Genomic DNA, 19976 nt, shown 5'->3' with positions numbered 1-19976 from the left:
GTCTCTATGGAGTTGCCTATTCTGGATATTTTATATAAATGGAATCATATAATATGTAATCTGTTATGTCTAGCTTTCTTTATTTAGCATAACCTTTGAGGTTTATCCACATCATAGCATATATCAGTACTTCTTTTTATGGCTAAATAATATTTTATCGTATGGATATACCATATTTTGTTTTTGTTTTTTTTTTATTATTCATTAGTGGATGGGCATTTGGATTTTTCCACTTTTTGGCTCTTATGAATAATGCTGCTATGAACATTTGTGTACAAGTTTTTGTGTGGATATAGTTTTCAGTTCTGTTGGTAAATAGCTAGAAGTAGAATTTTGGGGTCTCTGGCGATTGAATGAATTAGTGAGAATGTCAGCTCTGAAACTTTGAACAAGTGGTTGAATATCTCTAGGCCTGTTTTGAACCCCTAAAATGAAGGAATTTGATTAGATTATTTACAAGGTTCCTTTTAGCTTTAAAATTCTATAATCCCATAATTATTATTTCTTTTGCTATAGTCTAGGGGTCAGCAAATATGACTATGGGCTAAATCCAGCCCACAGTCTATATTTGTATGACCAACTAAATAAGAATGATTATTACGTTTTTAAAAAGAAATTATGTGACAGACTCGTAAAGCCTAAAGTATTTATTATCTGGTCCTTTATAGATGTTTGCTAACCCCTGCTATAGTTTATTAAATATTAAAATGTGTATAATAGCTGTAAGCAAACACAATGATTAAATTTTGTCACAGTTTATCTAAAATGTTTGTCTTAGGTAACAGTAATTCTTTGATTTCTTAAATGAGACACACACGTATAAAATGAAAACTGAAAGGTACCCAATCATAAGTGTACTGCGTGATGAATTTTCACTAAGTAAAAATGCCATGTAACAAGCACAATAACAAGCCTCCAGAAACCTCTCCTTCCCAGGCCCTTCTAGTCACTCCAGCAGGAATCACTATTCTGACTTCTAACAGCATAGTTTTGCCTGTTTTGTGACTTTTCTATAAATCGAATCATACAATTTATAATCTTGTATCTGGCAGCTTTTACTCATCATAGAAATCCATCCATTTTTGTTGCTTGTAGTGGTAGTTTTTCTGTTCTCTTTGCTGTTTAATATTCTGATTGTGTGTATATCAAAATGTATCTATCATCCATCTTAGTGTTAGTGAGTATTTTAGCTATTTTCTCTTTGGAGCTAATACGATTAATCCTGTCATAAACATTCTTATCATTGTCCTTTGGTAAACATATAATGTATGCATTTCATTGGGTCATAGGGTTTGTGTTTGTTCAGCTTTAGCAGGTATTGTCAAATACTTTTCCAAAAGGGTTGTATCTCCAGCAACATACGAAAGTTCTAGTTGCTCTGCATTCTCACCAGTACTTGGTGTTTTCTGACTTTGTTATTTCAGACATTCTGGCGGGTGTGTGGTAGTGTCTTGTTGTGGTTTTAATTTCCACTTTTCTACTGACGAGTGAAGTTGAGCCAGTTTACTTTCTAACATAGTAATTTCTTTTAATAAGAGAATACTGACTTGATTGCGTTTCCTAGCTTTATCATTTAAACAATCTTTTATCTGTGTTATTATTACTATTTGGATGTGTATATATATATATATATCGTGCTGGTGGGGGGCAATCTGTTGTCATTACGCCCTGTTGGTTTCACTCAGTGCTGTTCTGGGTTTTATTATAAACATTAAATTTAGTGGCCTTGTGTTGATACTGATTTTGATTTTGATTTCAGCGGCCCAGCCCAATCCAGCTTTACTCACCTCCTTTCATACTGGCCCCAATCAAAGACAAGCAGACCGAGCTGGGAGAGACGTTTGGTGAAGCAAGCCAGAAATACAATGTGCTCTTTGTGGGCTACTGTCTGTCTCACGACCAGCGCTGGCTTTTGGCTTCCTGCACTGACCTCCATGGGGAGTTATTAGAAACTTGTATTGTAAATATTGCTTTACCAAACAGGTGAGGATCCTTGGTGTATATGATGCATGTAAATTGATGCTGTGCCTTTCCTTAGATATGAATCTTTCTAATTTTCCTATCTAAATGCAGAGGGTACCGTGTGGCTGGGTGGTTTGGAATTTTCTTGGTCTTGTCTAAGTGATAGCTTTGATTCATTTGGGGACTTCTTCCCCATATCTTTCTTTTTTTAGATCACGGAGGAGTAAAGTATCTGCACGTAAAATTGGACTGCAGAAGTTATGGGAATGGTGCATAGGTATTGTCCAAATGACATCTCTACCCTGGAGAGTTGTAATCGGGCGACTTGGGCGTCTTGGCCACGGGGAGCTTAAAGGTGAGAAATTCCTGAAGCAGTGTGTACCAGACGCAGGGGCAAGGGCTGAGCTAATGTCATTAACTGAGCTGAGGGTGAAGGTTGTAAAGTTGGTAGTAAGAGTAAAACAGATTATATTTCCTCATTTTTTTAAATATACAGGAAACCAGTGGTTTTAAACTTCATTAGCTGCAAAACCATTTACCCAAAGAAAATCTTAAATATAAAACAGAAAAAGTGTTTTATTAATATAAAAGTGATACTCAGTAAATTAGAATTTCTAATGTGTATTTATATGTTGAATCAGAAAGAACAAGAAGTCAGTTTTAACATGAAAATTTTATACCAGAGGTTATGGATGATAGTAGAAATCATTGAAGAACAGCTTTCAGTTTCTTTCATTCATTTGTTTGTTTATTTTTGGTGGTTGATGGTAATGAGTTTTGTATTTATTTTGCTTTGGTGACACAGTAGCAAAGTAATCCTGATTTATGAGGACAAGTAGTTATTAATTGGAACAGTCTTTATTCACATCGCCAATCTGGAAGCTTAAAAGAGCAGATTTTTTTTTAAGTTGAACCCCAAACGTATCTGCCAACTGCTTTATTTCTTATCGTAAATAGGACAGTCACAGAGCACTAAAGGTGACTAACATAACACAGCTGACCACCGGCATCTGCCTTGTCTGACATTAAGTCCAGCTAATTTGGTCTCTTAGTGTAGCACTGGTGCAGTTTTATATATATAGACTTTTTTTTTTAAGCCTAGATTATCTTTTTAAAGCCTCATTAATTAATTACACGTTTATAAAAAGTTTAATATATGCATGTAGATGAGAAAAGGTTTTTTCTAAGGTCTGCACAAAGCAAAACGTATGTCAAAATTAGCTTGGTGTTTTTGTGCATGCAAGTATATTAAAGCAGAGTCAGCAAACTTTCTTTGTAAAGGGCCAGATAGTAAATATTTTCGACTTTACATGATAATTGGTCACTGTTACGACTGCTTAACTCTGCCATTGTAACTTCAAAGCAGTCATAGACAATACCTAAGTGAATGAATGGATGTGGCTGTGTTTTAATAAAACTTTATTTACAAAAACAGGTGTCAGGTAGGATTTGGCTGTGGACCATAGTTTGCTGGCCCTTGCATTAGGGTGCACATATAATTTCTTTACATGAAATTTATATCAGGTATTTGTGGAACCCCTGAAATAAAATCTTTGATACAGATATAACTTGCATTATAGCAAGTACCTGAGTTAATTATTAAGGTTTAACAGCAGTTTATACAAATGCATTAAATCTTCTCAGGAATCTATTGCACACAATTTTTTAAAATAAATTATATTGTAGACCAATAGAAAATGTTACCCTTTTCATTTTTTAAGGTATACCATACTTATAATGAATCTTATATCAGTAGCCTGGAGGTCTAATACATTAGGGGATTCGTCATTTCATTTCTTGTCAGAAATCCTATCTTCTCTCTTAGCATGCCTTTTAGTCAATCTTATTTCTTAAAGGTTTTGAGTTACTCTTAACCCTTGGGAAAAGTTAGAGCATAATAGAAAAGAAGAGAGGATAAAAACGTAGCCTAGTATAGTCACTTGGTATTTTGGAAAATGATTAAGACCATCACCTTTTTCTGTGTGATTTTTTTAGAAGGGGCACTCTCTTCTTATTTCTTAGAGGAGAAGAGTGTAAGTGTGACTGAGGACTCTGTCAAAGAATTGAGAGAAAATGTACTCTCAAGGAATGAAAACACAAAGAAGAGCCTAGGGCACAGGAAATCAGTTTACCAATCTGCACTTCCTTGCTTTGGGGATCTGAGGTCTGCGCAGATTGCATTTTTATGGAACAGTATCAGATGTGAGCCACAGATTTCAGAGTCAGCTTTGTGAATTTCTGTTGTTTGTCACTAGAGTGACCGCGATAAAAATACTCACACTGCCTTATCCTTCTTATTTGGTTTTAAATTCAGAACTCTGTTTGATTTTTCTGAGGTTTTTAAAAAGACATTCTTCGTGTTTCTGGCCACCTTTATTTCAGCCACTTCAATTTGAAGTTTATTAGGAATATGAAATATGAAAAAAATTTTTCCTCTCACCTACTCTTATAAGGGGAGAACAGCTTGTTTGAAAAACGTATGTACAGATAGAGAAGCCTGCAGTGGAGGGGCGTCTCGTTCGCGGGGCGTGGCATGGCAGCACTGTGCTGCTGCAGGAGTGTGACATGCTTCATGTGTGTCAGGGAGGTCAGGAGAGAGGACTGAGTGCTTTTCAATTCCCAGAGGAACATTCCCCTCGTGGGCTCTCCGTACAATGCCTTTGTTTGGAGGCATAAACAAACATTAGGAAGACAGTCTGTGCCAGCTTTTTCATCTGCATACCAGCGTGGCAGCGTCTGGAGCACTTTCCTCACATCCATTGTTTGGTAGCACCTTTGGGTATTCTTCTAAGGAAGGTCCCCTTGGTTTCTGCCGCTCCCCTCTCATGAACACGAGCAGCCCACAGCGGTTAACGGAGCTGAGGTCTGCTCCCAGCCGTGCTCTCCTCTAAAGAAAAGTGCTGACGGGCTGTGAAGGATGTGAAAGAGGAGAAAGGGGAATGTCACCGTGTGATGTGGCACCGTCATCAAAAGCATCTGAGGTGCCTGAATCTCCCCTGGTCTGTGCTGGACTCTCGCAGGTCATTTCAGACATGACTTTGGTCCACACAATAGTAGGCCTTTGTTTCTTTGTTAATGAAGTGTAATAGAGGTCAAGTAACATTTTCTTTGTAGCAGGGAAGGGAACCTGTGTAAAGCCACATTCCTTTAGGGCCCAATCCTGGAAATTCACTTACCAGGCAAAACTGGTAAAATGCTCAAACCTCATAGCAGTATGAATTTCTGAAGACTGTGTATGACTGTGATATTTGATTTCAGATTGGAGTATCCTCCTTGGAGAATGTTCACTACAGACAATCAGCAAACGGCTCAAGGACGTGTGCCGGATGTGTGGAATCTCTGCCGCAGACTCTCCTTCTATCCTTAGTGCCTGCCTGGTTGCCATGGAGCCCCAGGGGTCCTTTGTAGTGATGCCAGGTAAATCTCTTCTTGTCAGTCCCATTAATGAAGTATCACATCAGTTCAGTCTATTCAAACTTAAGTCCATAGACAAGTGTAGAATATATCTTTTTGTTTTATTATCTTTATAAGAGAAGATTGTTCTTAGGGCTCAGAAATGGAAACATTTGGTCTCTTCCGGGGGGAGTAGTTTATGATTTTATTATCCTTGTTGGCTGTAGCTTGGGGGAGAGCCTACATTCTGGATGTGATTGAGAGATCTTACAGTCATGGCTAATTAACTGTTGCCTGACCCTAACTCGTCAGTGTTTGAAGATTACCCTCCTGAAATGACTGACGTGGACACCAGCATGATACATATTTGGATATCCTTTTTAAGACAGGTGTTTGACAAAAACTGCAAGCAGTCTCAAGAGAGAATATTTGGAGTCTTTCTTAAATGTTTGAGGATGAATGCTGAGGCAGATAGGGGTGAAGCATTTAGCACAGTGCCTGGCCTGTAGTAAATTCTTAGTGCCAGTATGCTGATAGCTAAAACATTGTGGCCACTGAATTTTTTTAAAAATCAGCAGCTAAGATATTTTACAATTTTATAACTAAGCAGTTTTATACTTTTTAAACCTATTTTTACCATCCAGATATTTCCAACCCTGTCCACTCACTCCCTATAAAAGTAAGTAGTGCTGTGGTTCAGAAGGGCTTACTCGCCCTCCGTGCAGTGAGCGACAGGTGTCCTGTATTGACCTTAGGTCAATTGTTGCCTGCACCACTTGGGCAAAGTGCACAACTTCTTTGTGCTGCTCTGTCCTCACCATGGAATAGGGATGATAGTTCCTGCCTCAAGAGGTGGCTGTGATGATTGAGCGAGATGACATGAATAAAGAATTTAGCACAGAATCTGGACTGTAGTAAGCATTCAATAAATGTTAGTGGTAACGATTAATAGTTGAATGGTACCATTTACACAGAATTGTAGCATTTAGGAGAAATAGTGCTTTATGAAATTGTGAGCAAACACACGAGGAAGGAAAGTGGAAGATTTATTTTTAGGAATGCTTCCTGTATAAGTAATTAAAATATCTTTGGTAGACTCAACCCAGTTTTATCTTAATTTTTCCAGTGTGAAATGAGGTTTGAGTTATCATAGCTATATGTTCTGAGTCAGTTTCTTGAAGATATTTAAACAATTGGGCTCAACTTTAAATGTGTATTCATCATGGCAGTCATGTCAAACTCATCACTGCAGCTCAGGTCCTCTTAAAAACATCATTTCTGGAGTTGTTCACTGCTGCACAAAAGGATTGATACATTTTTTTTTTTTTTTTTAAAGATGCTGTCACGATGGGCTCTGTTTTTGGCCGAAGTACTGCGTTAAACATGCAGTCATCTCAGCTTAACACCCCTCAAGATGCTTCTTGTACACACATCTTGGTGTTCCCAACATCATCAACCATCCAAGTAGCTCCAGCCAACTATCCCAATGAAGATGGGTTTAGCCCCAACAATGGTGAGTGGGAGACCACATATGCATAAAGCTCAGCTTCTTCAACAAGACACAGAGCTAGAGTATGGAGTCGGGGGCTGCTGCAGGCTCTTCTGTGTCGTAATAAACAACATATGACATGCGAAGAGGGGCTTGAAGGTCAGAGAATCTTTTTGGTTTTGAAGATTTAATTCGTCTGCACTATTACCAAGACCAAATATTTTCTTCTCTTGGGTAATTAACTGTCTCCTGTTTTTCATTAAAGGCAAAAAAATAATATTTACTTGGTAGTGTCCTATACATGGGTGTCACTCTTTCAATAATTTGATTTTAAATGTAGAAAGACTACTTGACAGATAAAGTTAGCACCTTCCTCTTACTGATCTTTGGGGCTCTAATTTATTCTAAAACAACTTTTTATTTGATTATTCTTAAAAGATTTTTTTGGTTTGAATATATTAAGGCATTTGCCAAGAAATAAACACTCAGTATTATGCAGCCATTAGCATTGTTTTTTAAAGAATTTTTAACAATTACCAACATTTTCTCCTATTAAATGGGAAGGGTAAAGAGATAACTACACTATATGTACGTATATATCCAACATATATAGCATGATCACAATGGAATAACAAATAAGAGAAAAGAATCATAGCACAAATGTTTATGGTGATTGGGTTTTGGGTGATGGTTTTCCCCTTTTGTACTTTTTTGTGCATGCACCTTTTAAAATATGAGAGAGGATTTCTTAATGAAAACATGGTGCTTTGATCTCCTTATGAAATAGGTCTCCAGTTTCAGAGCAAGTTCATACCTATTAACATGCATTAATTCATCCTCCAGTATTTTAGATGCTAATTGGCTACATAGATGGCGTCTGATATTTTCTTGGATGGTGTCAATTTTAACTTTGTTTAATGATTAAATTGCTTCTTTAGCTGTTTTGCCATCATTTTATGTTTCTTTGGAGGCTACACCGAATGTGGACTTTTATGTTCTTTATTTCTACACTCTGTTAATATTTCACAGTAGGAGATCATTGGAGAGAGTACAGTTGGCACACATTAAATCTGACTAGTTAACAGCACCTGCCTATAGTAGTCATAGGCCAACAAAACAGTGTATCGGTTAATTGGGAATATGGATCATATTTTTAATTTCTGTGCTTTTCTCCCTTCCTCTCTAGATGACATGTTTGTTGACCTTCCATTCCCAGATGATATGGACAATGATATTGGCATATTAATCACTGGGAACCTCCATTCCTCTCCCAACTCCTCCCCAGTCCCCTCCCCAGGCTCTCCTTCTGGAATTGGTGTGGGCTCTCACTTCCAGCATAGTCGGGTAAGGACGGTTTGCAGTCGGTTGTTCAAAACAATCTCAGCCTTCAGGAAAATAGTCCCCTAGAAGCGTGATCATCTTTTTACTACCTGTACCTTTCTTCTCATGGGCTTGGTCTCTGTCCTGGTTTAAGAGAAAGAAGTATGAGAATGTGACTCTGCAGTTGTTCCGTTTTGAATAAAGGCAGGCATTTGAAAGAAATGTGCTATTATTCCTGATGAATATGTTTTATTAGCGGAATAGTCAGTCCTATTACAGCTGCAAGGGTTTTGTGCAATTATTGTTTTCTTAGCAAAAATTAGTTTTGGTTGCTTGCTGCTCCCAGTTATTTTTTTATTTTTTGCTGAAATAGTGGCTTTTCAGAGGCTAGTTCGACAGCCCTATTTATTTAACGTGCAAAGTAACTGTGTTAATTGAAGAATACATTGTTGATGGTTCATTATTCTGAAAGGAGCATGATGTCCTGTGTCATGTCATGGTTCCTTTATTTTCGTCGCCCCGATCTTTTCTGTGGCCAGCCTGCAGGATTGGCAAGAGCCCACAGGAGGCTGACTTGGAGAAAGGTTCAGGTCGATGCCAGAGTATTAAGGGAAAAACCAGAGTTTACAACGTTTCATTTTTCAATGTCCTAGGGATTTTGGAGGTGGATTAACAGAAGATTGAAGAGTTAAAGGTTCTGCCGTAATTCGTGTTAACTTTGTTTAAAAGCTAGATGATTCATGCCTTATCACTGTATTGTACTTTTTATTTAAAATGCTACACAAAAAAAAATAGCTATGTCTAATACATTAAATTGGACAGGTATAAACAGCCTGTTCAGATTCATTTAGACACTTAGAAGACTTAGATTTTTGTCAGATGCCACTTTTATTGCCAGCCCTGAGTTCACTGAAGGACAAGCAAGAGAAAGAAGATTTAAAACTTTAGTCACCGAGCAGATGAAACCAGGAGGGCAACTCAGTGGACTGCCTTCGTGTTACTGCCTGCCCGCACCTCCCCCTTCTGGAAGGGGGAGGGCTTTTAAATATCTTTAGTTCCTCCACGATCATTGGCCAGTTAATGACATTTTATTACTTCATTGAAGATTGTTGTGATAGGAACCAGTAACACAGGTTTTATATTGAGTAGTTTTAATTTTGGATTAATGTGAACTCTAGAGGCAAATTGCATAGTGGCTAAGAATGCACGCCCTGGAGTTTGATACATACAGCTCTGAGTTACAGCCGTGCGGCTGACTGGCTGTGTAGCCTTGGACAGGCTTCTCTTTCTCAGCCTTAGTTACCTTCCCTGTGAAATGGAAAGCATAGCACCTACTGCCTGCCAGTACTGGTTGTTGTAATTCAGTTTATCCATTAACAAGGAATTGGTAGTTGAAGTGTAATGTTAGTTTTATAAGAAACAGAGGTATGCTGTATTTTCTCCCTTTGTTGGAGCCTCAAGCCCTAAAGTCGTTAATTGAATGTCACAGTTGAAGTCAGGTGGCCTTCTTCAATCCTGAGCACCTGTAGCCTGGTGACCCCTGAGATTTTCAGCATTTCCTCTTTCTAAACCATTAAACATTCTTTGATATCCAATTAAGGCATTACAGCAGGGTAAAGAATTGTTCAAGGTTACAGTAAATTTTTATTTTTTAACCAACTCAGAATTAATACAATTTGGTATAGTAGTTGAGGATTATTTTTTTTCTTGAAACAGAAGGCTTTTGAAATTAGATTACTTATTGCTTGCATGAAAGCTATATTTTCAACTCATGAAGCTTACCTAGAAGAATCAAAGATGAGGGAAATGTTGGTTTCAGAAATTAGCAGTAAGTCCCTTACAGGAGCCTCTTATTAAGGAGATAGCTGTAAAGTCAAACAAGGCCTCTTCACAAGCAGCTGTCACACTCCTGGCAGTTCGGGAGTGTCAGTGCCCTGCAGGTACAGGTGAGGGGTTAGGTTTCCTGATCAATGCTGCCGACAGCAGACGGTCAGGTGCACTTGTGTATTTTTGGTTGGTTGCTGGTGCAAGAGCACACGGCAGTGGTATCTTCAGCTGTCAGAAAGTCCACTCTTCATTTTTAGTTTGATACCTAATAATGCCACAGAACAGATTTTACATTGTGCGGGAAAGAAACCAAAGAAAATAAATACATACTTAATTGACAGATGTCATTAGTTTTGCTGGTACCTTCTGCCTGAGCAGTAGTTTTCATCAGATATCTGTGTGCAGCAGAGACAGGCCCCCCACCGTTGACCTTTCTCGGTTACGTGGCATTTTTGTGTGAGATGCTGCCAGGGAGGGGGTTACTCACTACAGTGTGCAGAGTGAATTGATAGAAAGTTGGCGAAGGTGATCAAATGGTACAGACTTTCAGTTATCTAATAAGTCATAGGGTGTAATGTACAGCATGGCGACTGTAGTTAATACTGCATTATATATTTGCAAGTTACTAAGAGTAGATCTTAAAAGTTCTTATCACAAGAAGGAAAATTTTGTAACTGTGTGTGATGAGTATTAACAAGACTTAACTGTGTCGATCATTTTGCAGTATATACAGATATTGAATCATTATGTCATACACTTGAAACTAACGTTATATGTCTATAGCTCAGGTTTCTTTAAGTTGATTTTTTTAAGTTTTATTCGGTGATAAGTGCTGATCATGCCTTTGGGACTTTGTTTTCCAGAGCCAGGGCGAGCGTCTTCTTTCTCGAGAAGCACCCGAGGAGCTGAAACAGCAGCCCCTGGCCCTTGGGTATTTTGTCTCAACTGCCAAAGCTGAGAATCTCCCCCAGTGGTTTTGGTCATCATGTCCCCAGGCTCAGAACCAGTGCCCCCTTTTCCTAAAGGTTGGTTTTGTCTCATATTTGAAACTTGGGAAGATGAATGACTTGTGCTTAAGTTTAGTTTTGGTTAGAATTCCCTCTTAGTCTGCCATAGTCTTACTCTGTTCCCTGTTTCTCTCTCACATCTGCTTCCACTCTGAGGATATTTTCGTTACAGTTTGTAGGTGGAGAGTAGAATTTAGGAAAGGAACACAAAACCACGTCACACAGAGGTGAATCACTTGAACCCAAGGAGGACGCTCTGTAGGGCCTGGAGGGCACGTCTCGAGTGGGCACGTGGGTCCATGTCATGCTCTTCCTCCGAGTCTGCATGGCTCGCTGTCAGTGAAGTCCAGCCATGTGGCGAGAACAACTGGCTGTCCTCTTCCTCCCCGCCCACAGGCTGCCAGCGCTCCTCACTGGAGTGTAGCAACAGTTAGCTAAGAAATTCCACATTGACACTGCTCCTTCCTGTACATTTCTTGGAAACTTTTAAACTTTTAATCCAAATTAAGGGTTAAATTCAAAACATCTCCACTTCCAGTTTGGGTAATAGAAACTAGAAAGAAATCCATCTTTCACCCACTGATTGGCAGAAAGCCAAAGGTTGACAGCATAACTCTGTTGGCAGGGCTGTGGGGAGAAACCAGATATTACAGCCCTACACATTTCCCTTTTGACGCAGCAAACCCACTTCTAGAAATCTATTCAAAAGAAACTTGGCAAAAGCAAAAAATGACATATGTGAAAGATTAGAAGAAGCTGAAATGTCCAGCAGTAGGGGACTGGTTGAATATATTATATTCTTTCAGTGGAGCATTAGTCATCTGTACCAAAATGAGGAATAATTTTATATAATTGCGTGGAGTATAGATTACCATTCAGTAATCTATAAGACACACACACATACACACATACATCTGGAAGGTTAAAACCAAAACAATCGAAGCAATTTTTTTTCCTAATGACTTTAACATATTGTGAAATCAAAGAATTTATTCATATAATCTTCATTTTGAATTAGAATTATTAGTATAAACCTAGATTATTTTTTCCTCTCTAAAAACACATACACATTTTTTAGCCTGTTTACTGAAAAGGCTTAGGAGCAGCAACAGCTTAGTAGCAATAAACACCTCTATTACCACGATTGTGGTTCCTAAATACCATTTCTCATTAAAAAGAACCAGAATTCTTTGAAGAAATAACTGATTCCAGGTCTGAAGTAAGAATTATTCAAGATGAACCTGGGATGTCTTGTCATGTCTGAAAGCAAGGAAGTCACCAAAGATTATTCAAGTCCCATCAGAGGACCCAGTTGCCAACTTGGAGGGGTCCCCAGGGGTGGCACCATTTGGTCACGAGAAAGAATGACGGTAGCGATAGATCGAAATAAATCTATGGGTTCATAATTGTGCTGAAAACAAAACAGCAGTCACCTTTGAAAGCTGCTAGAGCAGCAGCTCATTAACCTAAAAATTAAAAAATTAGAAAAGAATCAAGCATTTATATTGGCTCCCCTTTACGAATTACATTTCTTAGTTATTTAATAAACTGTGCTAAAGCCATTGGGTTAAAAACTGATGGGGAACTCTATAGTGGATGGAGCACGCTGGTACCTACTGAATCCAGATTTGGTTGGAATTCCAAACTGATTGGTTATATTATCAGGTGGGACAACACATTAAGTTTATTTTGCTGTGATGGGATAAGTAGGAATAGCATCAGTTATAATGTATTTTTTCTCCCCCCCCCCCCCCCCCAATAATCTGAATGTAGTGACTCTAGAATGATCTATCAATTTATGGGAAATCAGGATAGAAGAACACTACCACAAGGATAGCGAGCCACATCCAGATTGTGGGGCCTTCTACAGATTAAGCCATCAAGAGGCACGTCATTTAATCATTTACAATGCTAGCTTTTTTTTCAACTGTAGGATGTGGAGTTATGTGGGATCACATTGGGGTTACTGAGCAGCTTACAATTCATAGACTCGTAGAAGCCTTGACTTCTAAGGACTTCCTTCCAGAGCATCTGCTTCTGGCAGACATGGGCCTGCCTCTGTTCTGCCCCGTGGTCGACACGACCGGGAAGGTAACTGTCTTTGTTCTTTTGCCAGGCTTCGCTGCATCACCACATTTCTGTAGCACAGACGGACGAACTTCTCCCTGCCAGGAATTCGCAGCGGGTTCCACATCCTCTTGACTCCAAAACCACATCTGATGTTTTAAGGTAGGCAACACAGGCAGTGTAGCAGCACAGTTTGAAATTATATTCCTTCGCTCTTGTTTATCCAAGGTGTTTTCATGGAAGTGTGGTGTCATGGAAGAGATGCTTCCTTTTATGCAGTGGAGCACTGTCTGATTAGCCGGTCAGAGCCACAGTCCCTCGATACATGCACGGGACAGGCAGTGCAGCTGACCCTGTTAAGTTAAATGTGTGCACGTACAGTCGTCTTTGCTTCCTGTTTGAAGGAGGCATTTTGTGGTAATGAAAATAGATCAGAATTAGGGGATCAGTGTTAGAAGACAGAGTCTGGACCTTAAAGCACTTAGCTTTGAAAACCTTTTTTAACCTCTCTGATACAGATTTTATAAATAAAACGATCTAGACTCCATAGTAGGGACATACGTCCCAGAAGTAGGTACTAATTCTCTTGCATTTTAGCAGGCCATAAACATTTTTCATGTATCTTCAGAAAATATACAAGCTTTTTCTAATGTTTTCTAACTCTTAAGTGATTTGGGAATCATAGTTAAGCAAGAACCTGATCAACATGATTTTGGCTTCTAGGGCCTCTAGAACAACATCATTAAATGGAAATCTAACTTGAGCCACATATCTAATTAAAAATTTTCTAGTAACCACATTATATAATAAAAAGATATCAGTGAAGTTAATTTTATTTGTAAATTTATCATTTATATCAAAAATACACCGGAATAACATCAGATACATCAAAAACAATATCATTTCAACAGTAATCGGTGTAAAAATATTCATGAGCTCTTTTAATGCTTTTTGAACACTAAGCCTTTGAAGTCCAGGGCCTGTTTTATGTCTGGATTCACGCGTGGCCAGTGGCTGCTGTATTGGGCAGTGCAGGTCTAGAAGGGAGCGGGGATGTGAGAGAAAACTACAGACAGAGCCTGGGGCAAGTGAAGGTGTGATGTCAGGCCTTCTTCCTGCTGACGTCCGGAACGTTAGGGTTTGTGGATCAGCTCACCTCTGTCGAGCCCCGTGCCCTGATCTGTGTGTTCTCTCCGGCAGGTTCGTTTTGGAGCAGTACAATGCTCTGTCCTGGCTCACGTGCAATCCGGCCACCCAGGACCGTACCTCCTGCCTTCCCGTCCACTTTGTGGTGCTCACTCAGTTGTACAATGCCATCATGAATATACTTTAATTGGAAAAGCACTTGTTCTCTCTCTGGCTCAGTTCCTTCTCCCTGCAACCTCAGTCCAAGGAGCCTGCTACCCTCTGCAGATGCCCCACGTCCTCTTCTCGAGACCACTGTCCACAGTCCTGCACTGTGATTCCTTCTCAGCAGGCACACGTCATTTCTGCAGTGTTCATTACCAGAGTGACTCATTGACACTTCTCTCATGGACCTGGAAACTGCCACAAAGCAGTGACTTTCAGCCAGTGTTAACGGTGTGTGCAGCCCCAAACCACTGGTTCACAGGAAGTTTTTATTGTTGGTTTTTAAGAGGGAAACAGAAGAGACAGTATCCTTTTGCACAAGAGTCTGTGTTTTCAGTCTCTGTTTAAAAAGAAGGGTAGTTGAGCCCTTTGGATGAAATCCTCTAGTTCTTGGTGTATGGCCTGTGGGTTTCCTGAACTCCATAATCTGGGACTTTTTAAAAATAACCAGCTCAAGTACATGATTTCACAGTGGGGTTTCTCTTACCCTAGTGCTCCCATCTCGATTGGCTGAGTGCTTTGGTTAACTTCATACCTGTGTGTAGATGCGAAAGGTCTGGAGACACCTTCATTTTGTTTATTTATTTTCAGTTGTTTTGTCATATGATTTTCGTGACTTTCTTTTAATTTTTTTCAATTCATGAGGACCAGGTACAGTAGCTGAAACCCAACTTAGATCCACCATAGGATTCTTTGACTACATACCTCTGTCCTAGAAGCCGGAAAAGGAGTGAAAACAAATTGGGGAGATCGTGCCGAAAAAAGTAACGTATTCAGAACCACCCAGCAGTAGGTTTTGCTAAGAACAAACTGGGTAAACATTCTGCCATGTTCCTTATTAAAAGTGGCCAGCGTCTCATGAAGGATGACATTTTTATACAGAAGGCAGTCAAGCTCAACTCAGAGCCACGGAGGCGAGTACCTTCATTAGTTTTATACAGTCGCAATGGAAATATATTTTCTAGTGAATTCTTATTGAAAGCCAGGTCTCTCCTCATTAGATCAAAAGGGACTCATGTACATATTACAATCGAAAGTGTTTGCTCATAAAATCAGTTATAAATATGGTGAATTTTTTCTGGACCATAGGAATATTATTTCAAAGAAATATTACAACTTAATCATTAAATTAGTACTTGAAGTTGAGCCTTCGTGTTGGGACTTTTTCTAAAAAATGCCTTTTTAAAGCATTAATGGCTAATTGAAGTATTTTATGACTCCTCATTCCAGGCCCAAGAGGGTTGTCTTTAAGACTCCGTTTCTCACCCCTCCGTTGCTGTGCGTTTCTGAGGGCGGTGGGCTGGGCTCGCCTCCTGCGAGCCACTCTGATCAGGCTGTGGAGCTCTGGTCATCTGTGGAGAGAATCATGCAAATTTTAAACGTTCTTCCAAGAGACTACCATATCCTGGTTATTAACAAAAGGAAAAATGTAATAACTGATATGATTTTGTAAAAGTATTTTTCTTGAAATAATCTAACGTTTAAAACATTATATTAAGAAAAGTGGTGTGGTGGGAATGTGAAAGCAGAGAAATAACTTGTAAATGGATAATTTTGTTCTCTGTGCCACCAATTGAGGGGGGGGGTTGACTTTCGCAATGTATAGGTTAAAAAAAATCTGATATATCAAACCATTTGTATCTAATGTGTACAGTGTAAAATTGACTTAAAAAATATTGCAGTGCTATTTTTTCTTAATCAGAAAGGAAAAATTCTCAAGGCCTTTTGAAGAGCATAAGATGATGAAGATTGTAAACTTGTATAAAATTATCTTGGTGAGAAGACAAATTGTAAAGTAGATATTTGTAATCTTTTACCACTTTGGGGTTGCTTTTTTTCCCAGAATTCATCAGAACTTTGAATTTTTTTTTAAAATGGGCTGTTTTTAATGCAGGGGCTTTTCTTCCCTAGAAACCCAATTCTAAGCAAAAAAAAGAAAAAAACCACAAAAAACAAAAAACCCCTACAAAAAATTTTAAAAAAAAGGCAGCAAAGGGTAGTTTTCATCTGGTGTCTTTTATTTAAGTTTTTTAAGTTAAGAAAAGCTGGTGACATATTTATACGTTTTTGTGCAAAAATAAATGAATGGCAATAGATTTTAAAAAATCTTATTATGTACTTCTGTGTGGAAAAGTCTGTATAATATTTCCCTTAAATATGCATTATTTTACTTGTGAGTTTTTTACTGAATTAATCTGAAATGTACAAGCCCTGGATTTGCTACAGAGTGAGAAGTTATTTTATTTTTTTTTTATTTTTAATTTTGGAAATTCTGCAGAAATCAGAACTCTTACCATGGTTTGAACTAAAAAGGGGAAATGGGGCGGGGAGAGGGGGCGGGATTGTCCAGCATGCTTGTATGTATATTTCAGAACCTTTTTTAAATGTAAAAGCTGTAAATTTCTGGGAAGTTCTGAATTTCTTTTGTTTTCTTTTTTTCCTTCAAGCATTTTGCAGTGAGCTTCTTTTATATATAGCAGACAATTTGAAAGAATACAAAAATATGTGAAGTTCATTTAAAAAAACTACAGTATAGCGCTGGTACAGTACACTAAAAGACTTTGATAAAAAAGAAACAATACTAAAAGGCCTCCATTTTAAATGTCATTCATATATACCTTGTGAATGAGAGCTATATACTTTTACACACTTTTTTAGAGGAATAAATTATTGAATTACTGAAACTTTGAGTGGCTTTTTTCCCCCTCCCATCCTGCCTCTATAATTAAAACGATCTATGCCTGTTCGTGAAGTATACGCGTGATGGATTCAGCAGCCCTTGACTAGGAGCCAGGCTCTCCCTCTCAGAATCAGATAGACGTAGAATTTTACCGCCCTCAGTACCCCGTCCACCCACCAGCCGTTCTGTAAAGGGTCTTCTCATAGCACCCAGGTGTGAGTGTATTCCGATTACGAGCCTGTAATTCTTCCTTTCTCTTCACAGTCCCAGCCAGTTCCTTAGAAATAGCAGACAGACCTCCGTTTGCCAGTTTCCCCGATTTTCAGACTGGTGACAACCGTCTGCCGTCTAACACACCACACACGGGCAAGGCGTGCACTGACCGCGTGGCACCCACTGCGTTGTTCTCTTCCCCTCAGCTCCGTCCACGCGGGAAACCACGTGCTCTGGCTGAGACGGTAACCCCCGGGCTCGGCAGAGCTTACAGTCGAGGTGGGAAGAAATCAAACGCCCTTGCTTTTTTTTTTTAATTTTTTAATTTCGTTTTTTTATGATGGCATTAGTTCACGAAATCCAATAAGTTTCAGCTGTACACTTTAACAGTAAGGCATATGTATATTTACACAGAGTAGTCACCTCCCATAGCTAGATATCGTTCTGTCGCCACATATTTCAACGTTATGGGTTTTTGTTTTTTTTTTTAAGTTTAGTGGAGTAACGTTGGTTGATACAATTCTATAATTTTCAGGTGTACATTATGATTTAACATCTGTATATTCTATTGTGTGTTTACCACCCAAAGCCCAGTTTCCTTCAGCTACCATATATTTGATCCCCTTTACCAACTTCACCCTCCCCCTATGCCCCTATATTTGACCCCCTTTACCCCTTCTACCTCCCCGCTCCTCCCCCACCCTCTACCCTCTGGTAACCACTAGTCTATAGTCCATGTCCATGAGTCTCTGTTTGTCTTGTTCATTTGTTGCTTTTAGGTTTATATCCCACACATAAGTGATATCATGTGATTTTTGACTTTTTCTGTCTTGCTTATTTCACTTAGCATGATTATCTCGAGGTCCATCCACGTTGTCACAAATGGCAGTATTTCATCTCTTCTTAGGGCTGAGTAATATTCCATTCTGTACATGTAGCACAGCTTCTTTAGCCAATCATCTATCGTAGGACACTTCAGTTGCTTCCATGTCCTGGGAAAAGCCCTTGCTTTTTAATCTTCCTCTACCCATTTAGAAGGATGCATTGTTCCCAACCTGAGATCCTCTGAATCTAGAGGGAAAACCATCGAGACTACTCAGCCTCAGTTACTGCAGACGTGGGACGAGGGCGTTTCCCTGACAGATGCTTCGCAAACTGAAAAGCTGTGTATACTTGTTATAGTTGAACCATTGAAGAAGGCTGAGAAAAGTGAGGCCACATTTTCATTTCAAAGAGCAATGGCCTGTGTCACCCAGGAATCACTGTCTTCCGGACATACGGAGTCCTCAGTCTGCACTGTCTGTAACGCCGCTTGCCAGACACAGTGTTAAAGGACAACACCTCTCCTAGGTCCTATGTCATTAGGTCGGTCCCATGATTCCTGCATCCCCTTCAAAATCAGAATTAGGTATATTTTTACGTGCGTTCATTAGCTTGGGAACTTTGCTCAGAAATTGGGTGGTACTTACCCAACAATTAGCAAACGTTGGTTTATTTATAAGAGGAACTTTGTTTCCATAACCTTTACCAGCTGTACTGACTTGGCAACAGTAGCTAGATCTCTTTGAGGTAGGAAAAATTCATTGTGGGAGGCATATAAACATTTTGCAAATTAGATGTAGATAAATCTGTCTTGGCACCGAGGAACCATCAGCCTCCAGCCGTTTGCAATGCTCAGATTCTGCTTGAGGCCGGGTCACCTCCTCCAGTGATGCCACGGCATAATTTTATGTCCCTGCTATTCAAAAAGTTGTGGGCCAAGGATTTGTTCCCAGCTGATGTCAAAGAGCCAATAAAAGCCTTTATAGAAAGTACAGTTTGTCAACAGAAGTTTTTAAAAGCGGACTTCTCATAAGACTTAATGCCCAAGCGTGAGCCACATGCCGAAAACAGTCTTTGGTGCTTGTCATTTACGTAACACAAGTCATTATATAAAGATTTTCACTTTTGAATTCACCACTTGCCAAAATCCTATCAGGATGCAATCTGAGTATATTACCACCATTACCTTGGTGTTAAATGATTCGCTTGTTTATATCCCCTTGACAAAAAGATCACTTTAACAGTAATTATTTCATGTCATTAATACCTAATGAGACACCATTAGAAAGTTCTGTTGTGCCGGGTAATTATATGGCTGTAACGATCGCCCTGGGCATCTTACTCTGCCTGGAACCAGATAAACCAGTCTTTCCCCAGGTCACTTGAAATTCTCAGGTCAAGTTTAAAAAAGATTTTTTGACACTTACTGCTTCTGACTAGAACTCCAAAGTAATGAAGCAGGTAAGAAATAGAAGTTGATGAGGAAGAAAGTTTGTTTAATCCCCAGGAAAGAGCTTGGATAAGACTAAAGGATTGATTTTTTTTTTCTCTGTAAAGGTTATTTCCTCAATGAGCATTAGTTACCAGGTGATGGGAAGTGACAGACGGACACTAGAGTCTGTCTCGTTTATTTTTTAAAAACAAATGGGGAAGTGAGAAAAGCACATGTTTTGTTTTCATCTAAACCCAGCATTTGTCTGGGCTGTTAATGCTCTGTTCATTTATAGGCATCAAAGCAAGTCTGTCGCAGAGCGTGCTTAAAAATGGCCCAATACTCAGAACAGGCGAACGCGGTGACCTGCGCAGCCCCTCAGCGTTTCCCTGGCCTTTGCTGCCTGTTCTCTGC

At 39.2% G+C, this 19976-nt stretch overlaps 1 protein-coding gene across 2 annotated transcripts in view; it reads left to right on the top strand.

The window, feature by feature from the left end:
- The window catches only part of MED13L (mediator complex subunit 13 like), a 262490-nt gene extending 245391 nt beyond the window's left edge, over positions 1 to 17099 (top strand). For both annotated transcript variants that reach the window (XM_011355833.2, XM_023528246.1), the window contains exons 24-31: positions 1760 to 1983; positions 2175 to 2317; positions 5221 to 5379; positions 6692 to 6868; positions 8031 to 8188; positions 10855 to 11016; positions 13115 to 13227; positions 14266 to 17099. In XM_011355833.2, the coding sequence (XP_011354135.2) occupies positions 1760 to 1983; positions 2175 to 2317; positions 5221 to 5379; positions 6692 to 6868; positions 8031 to 8188; positions 10855 to 11016; positions 13115 to 13227; positions 14266 to 14398 (1269 nt within the window). In that variant the 3' untranslated portion in view covers positions 14399 to 17099. The remainder of the gene's footprint in view (positions 1 to 1759; positions 1984 to 2174; positions 2318 to 5220; positions 5380 to 6691; positions 6869 to 8030; positions 8189 to 10854; positions 11017 to 13114; positions 13228 to 14265) is intronic.
- Positions 17100 to 19976: the final 2877 nt, after the last annotated feature.

This window comes from Pteropus vampyrus, unplaced genomic scaffold (assembly GCF_000151845.1).
Source record: "Pteropus vampyrus isolate Shadow unplaced genomic scaffold, Pvam_2.0 Scaffold23, whole genome shotgun sequence".
Taxonomy (NCBI): domain Eukaryota; kingdom Metazoa; phylum Chordata; class Mammalia; order Chiroptera; family Pteropodidae; genus Pteropus; species Pteropus vampyrus.
This window is presented reverse-complemented; position numbering and strand designations above follow the sequence as displayed.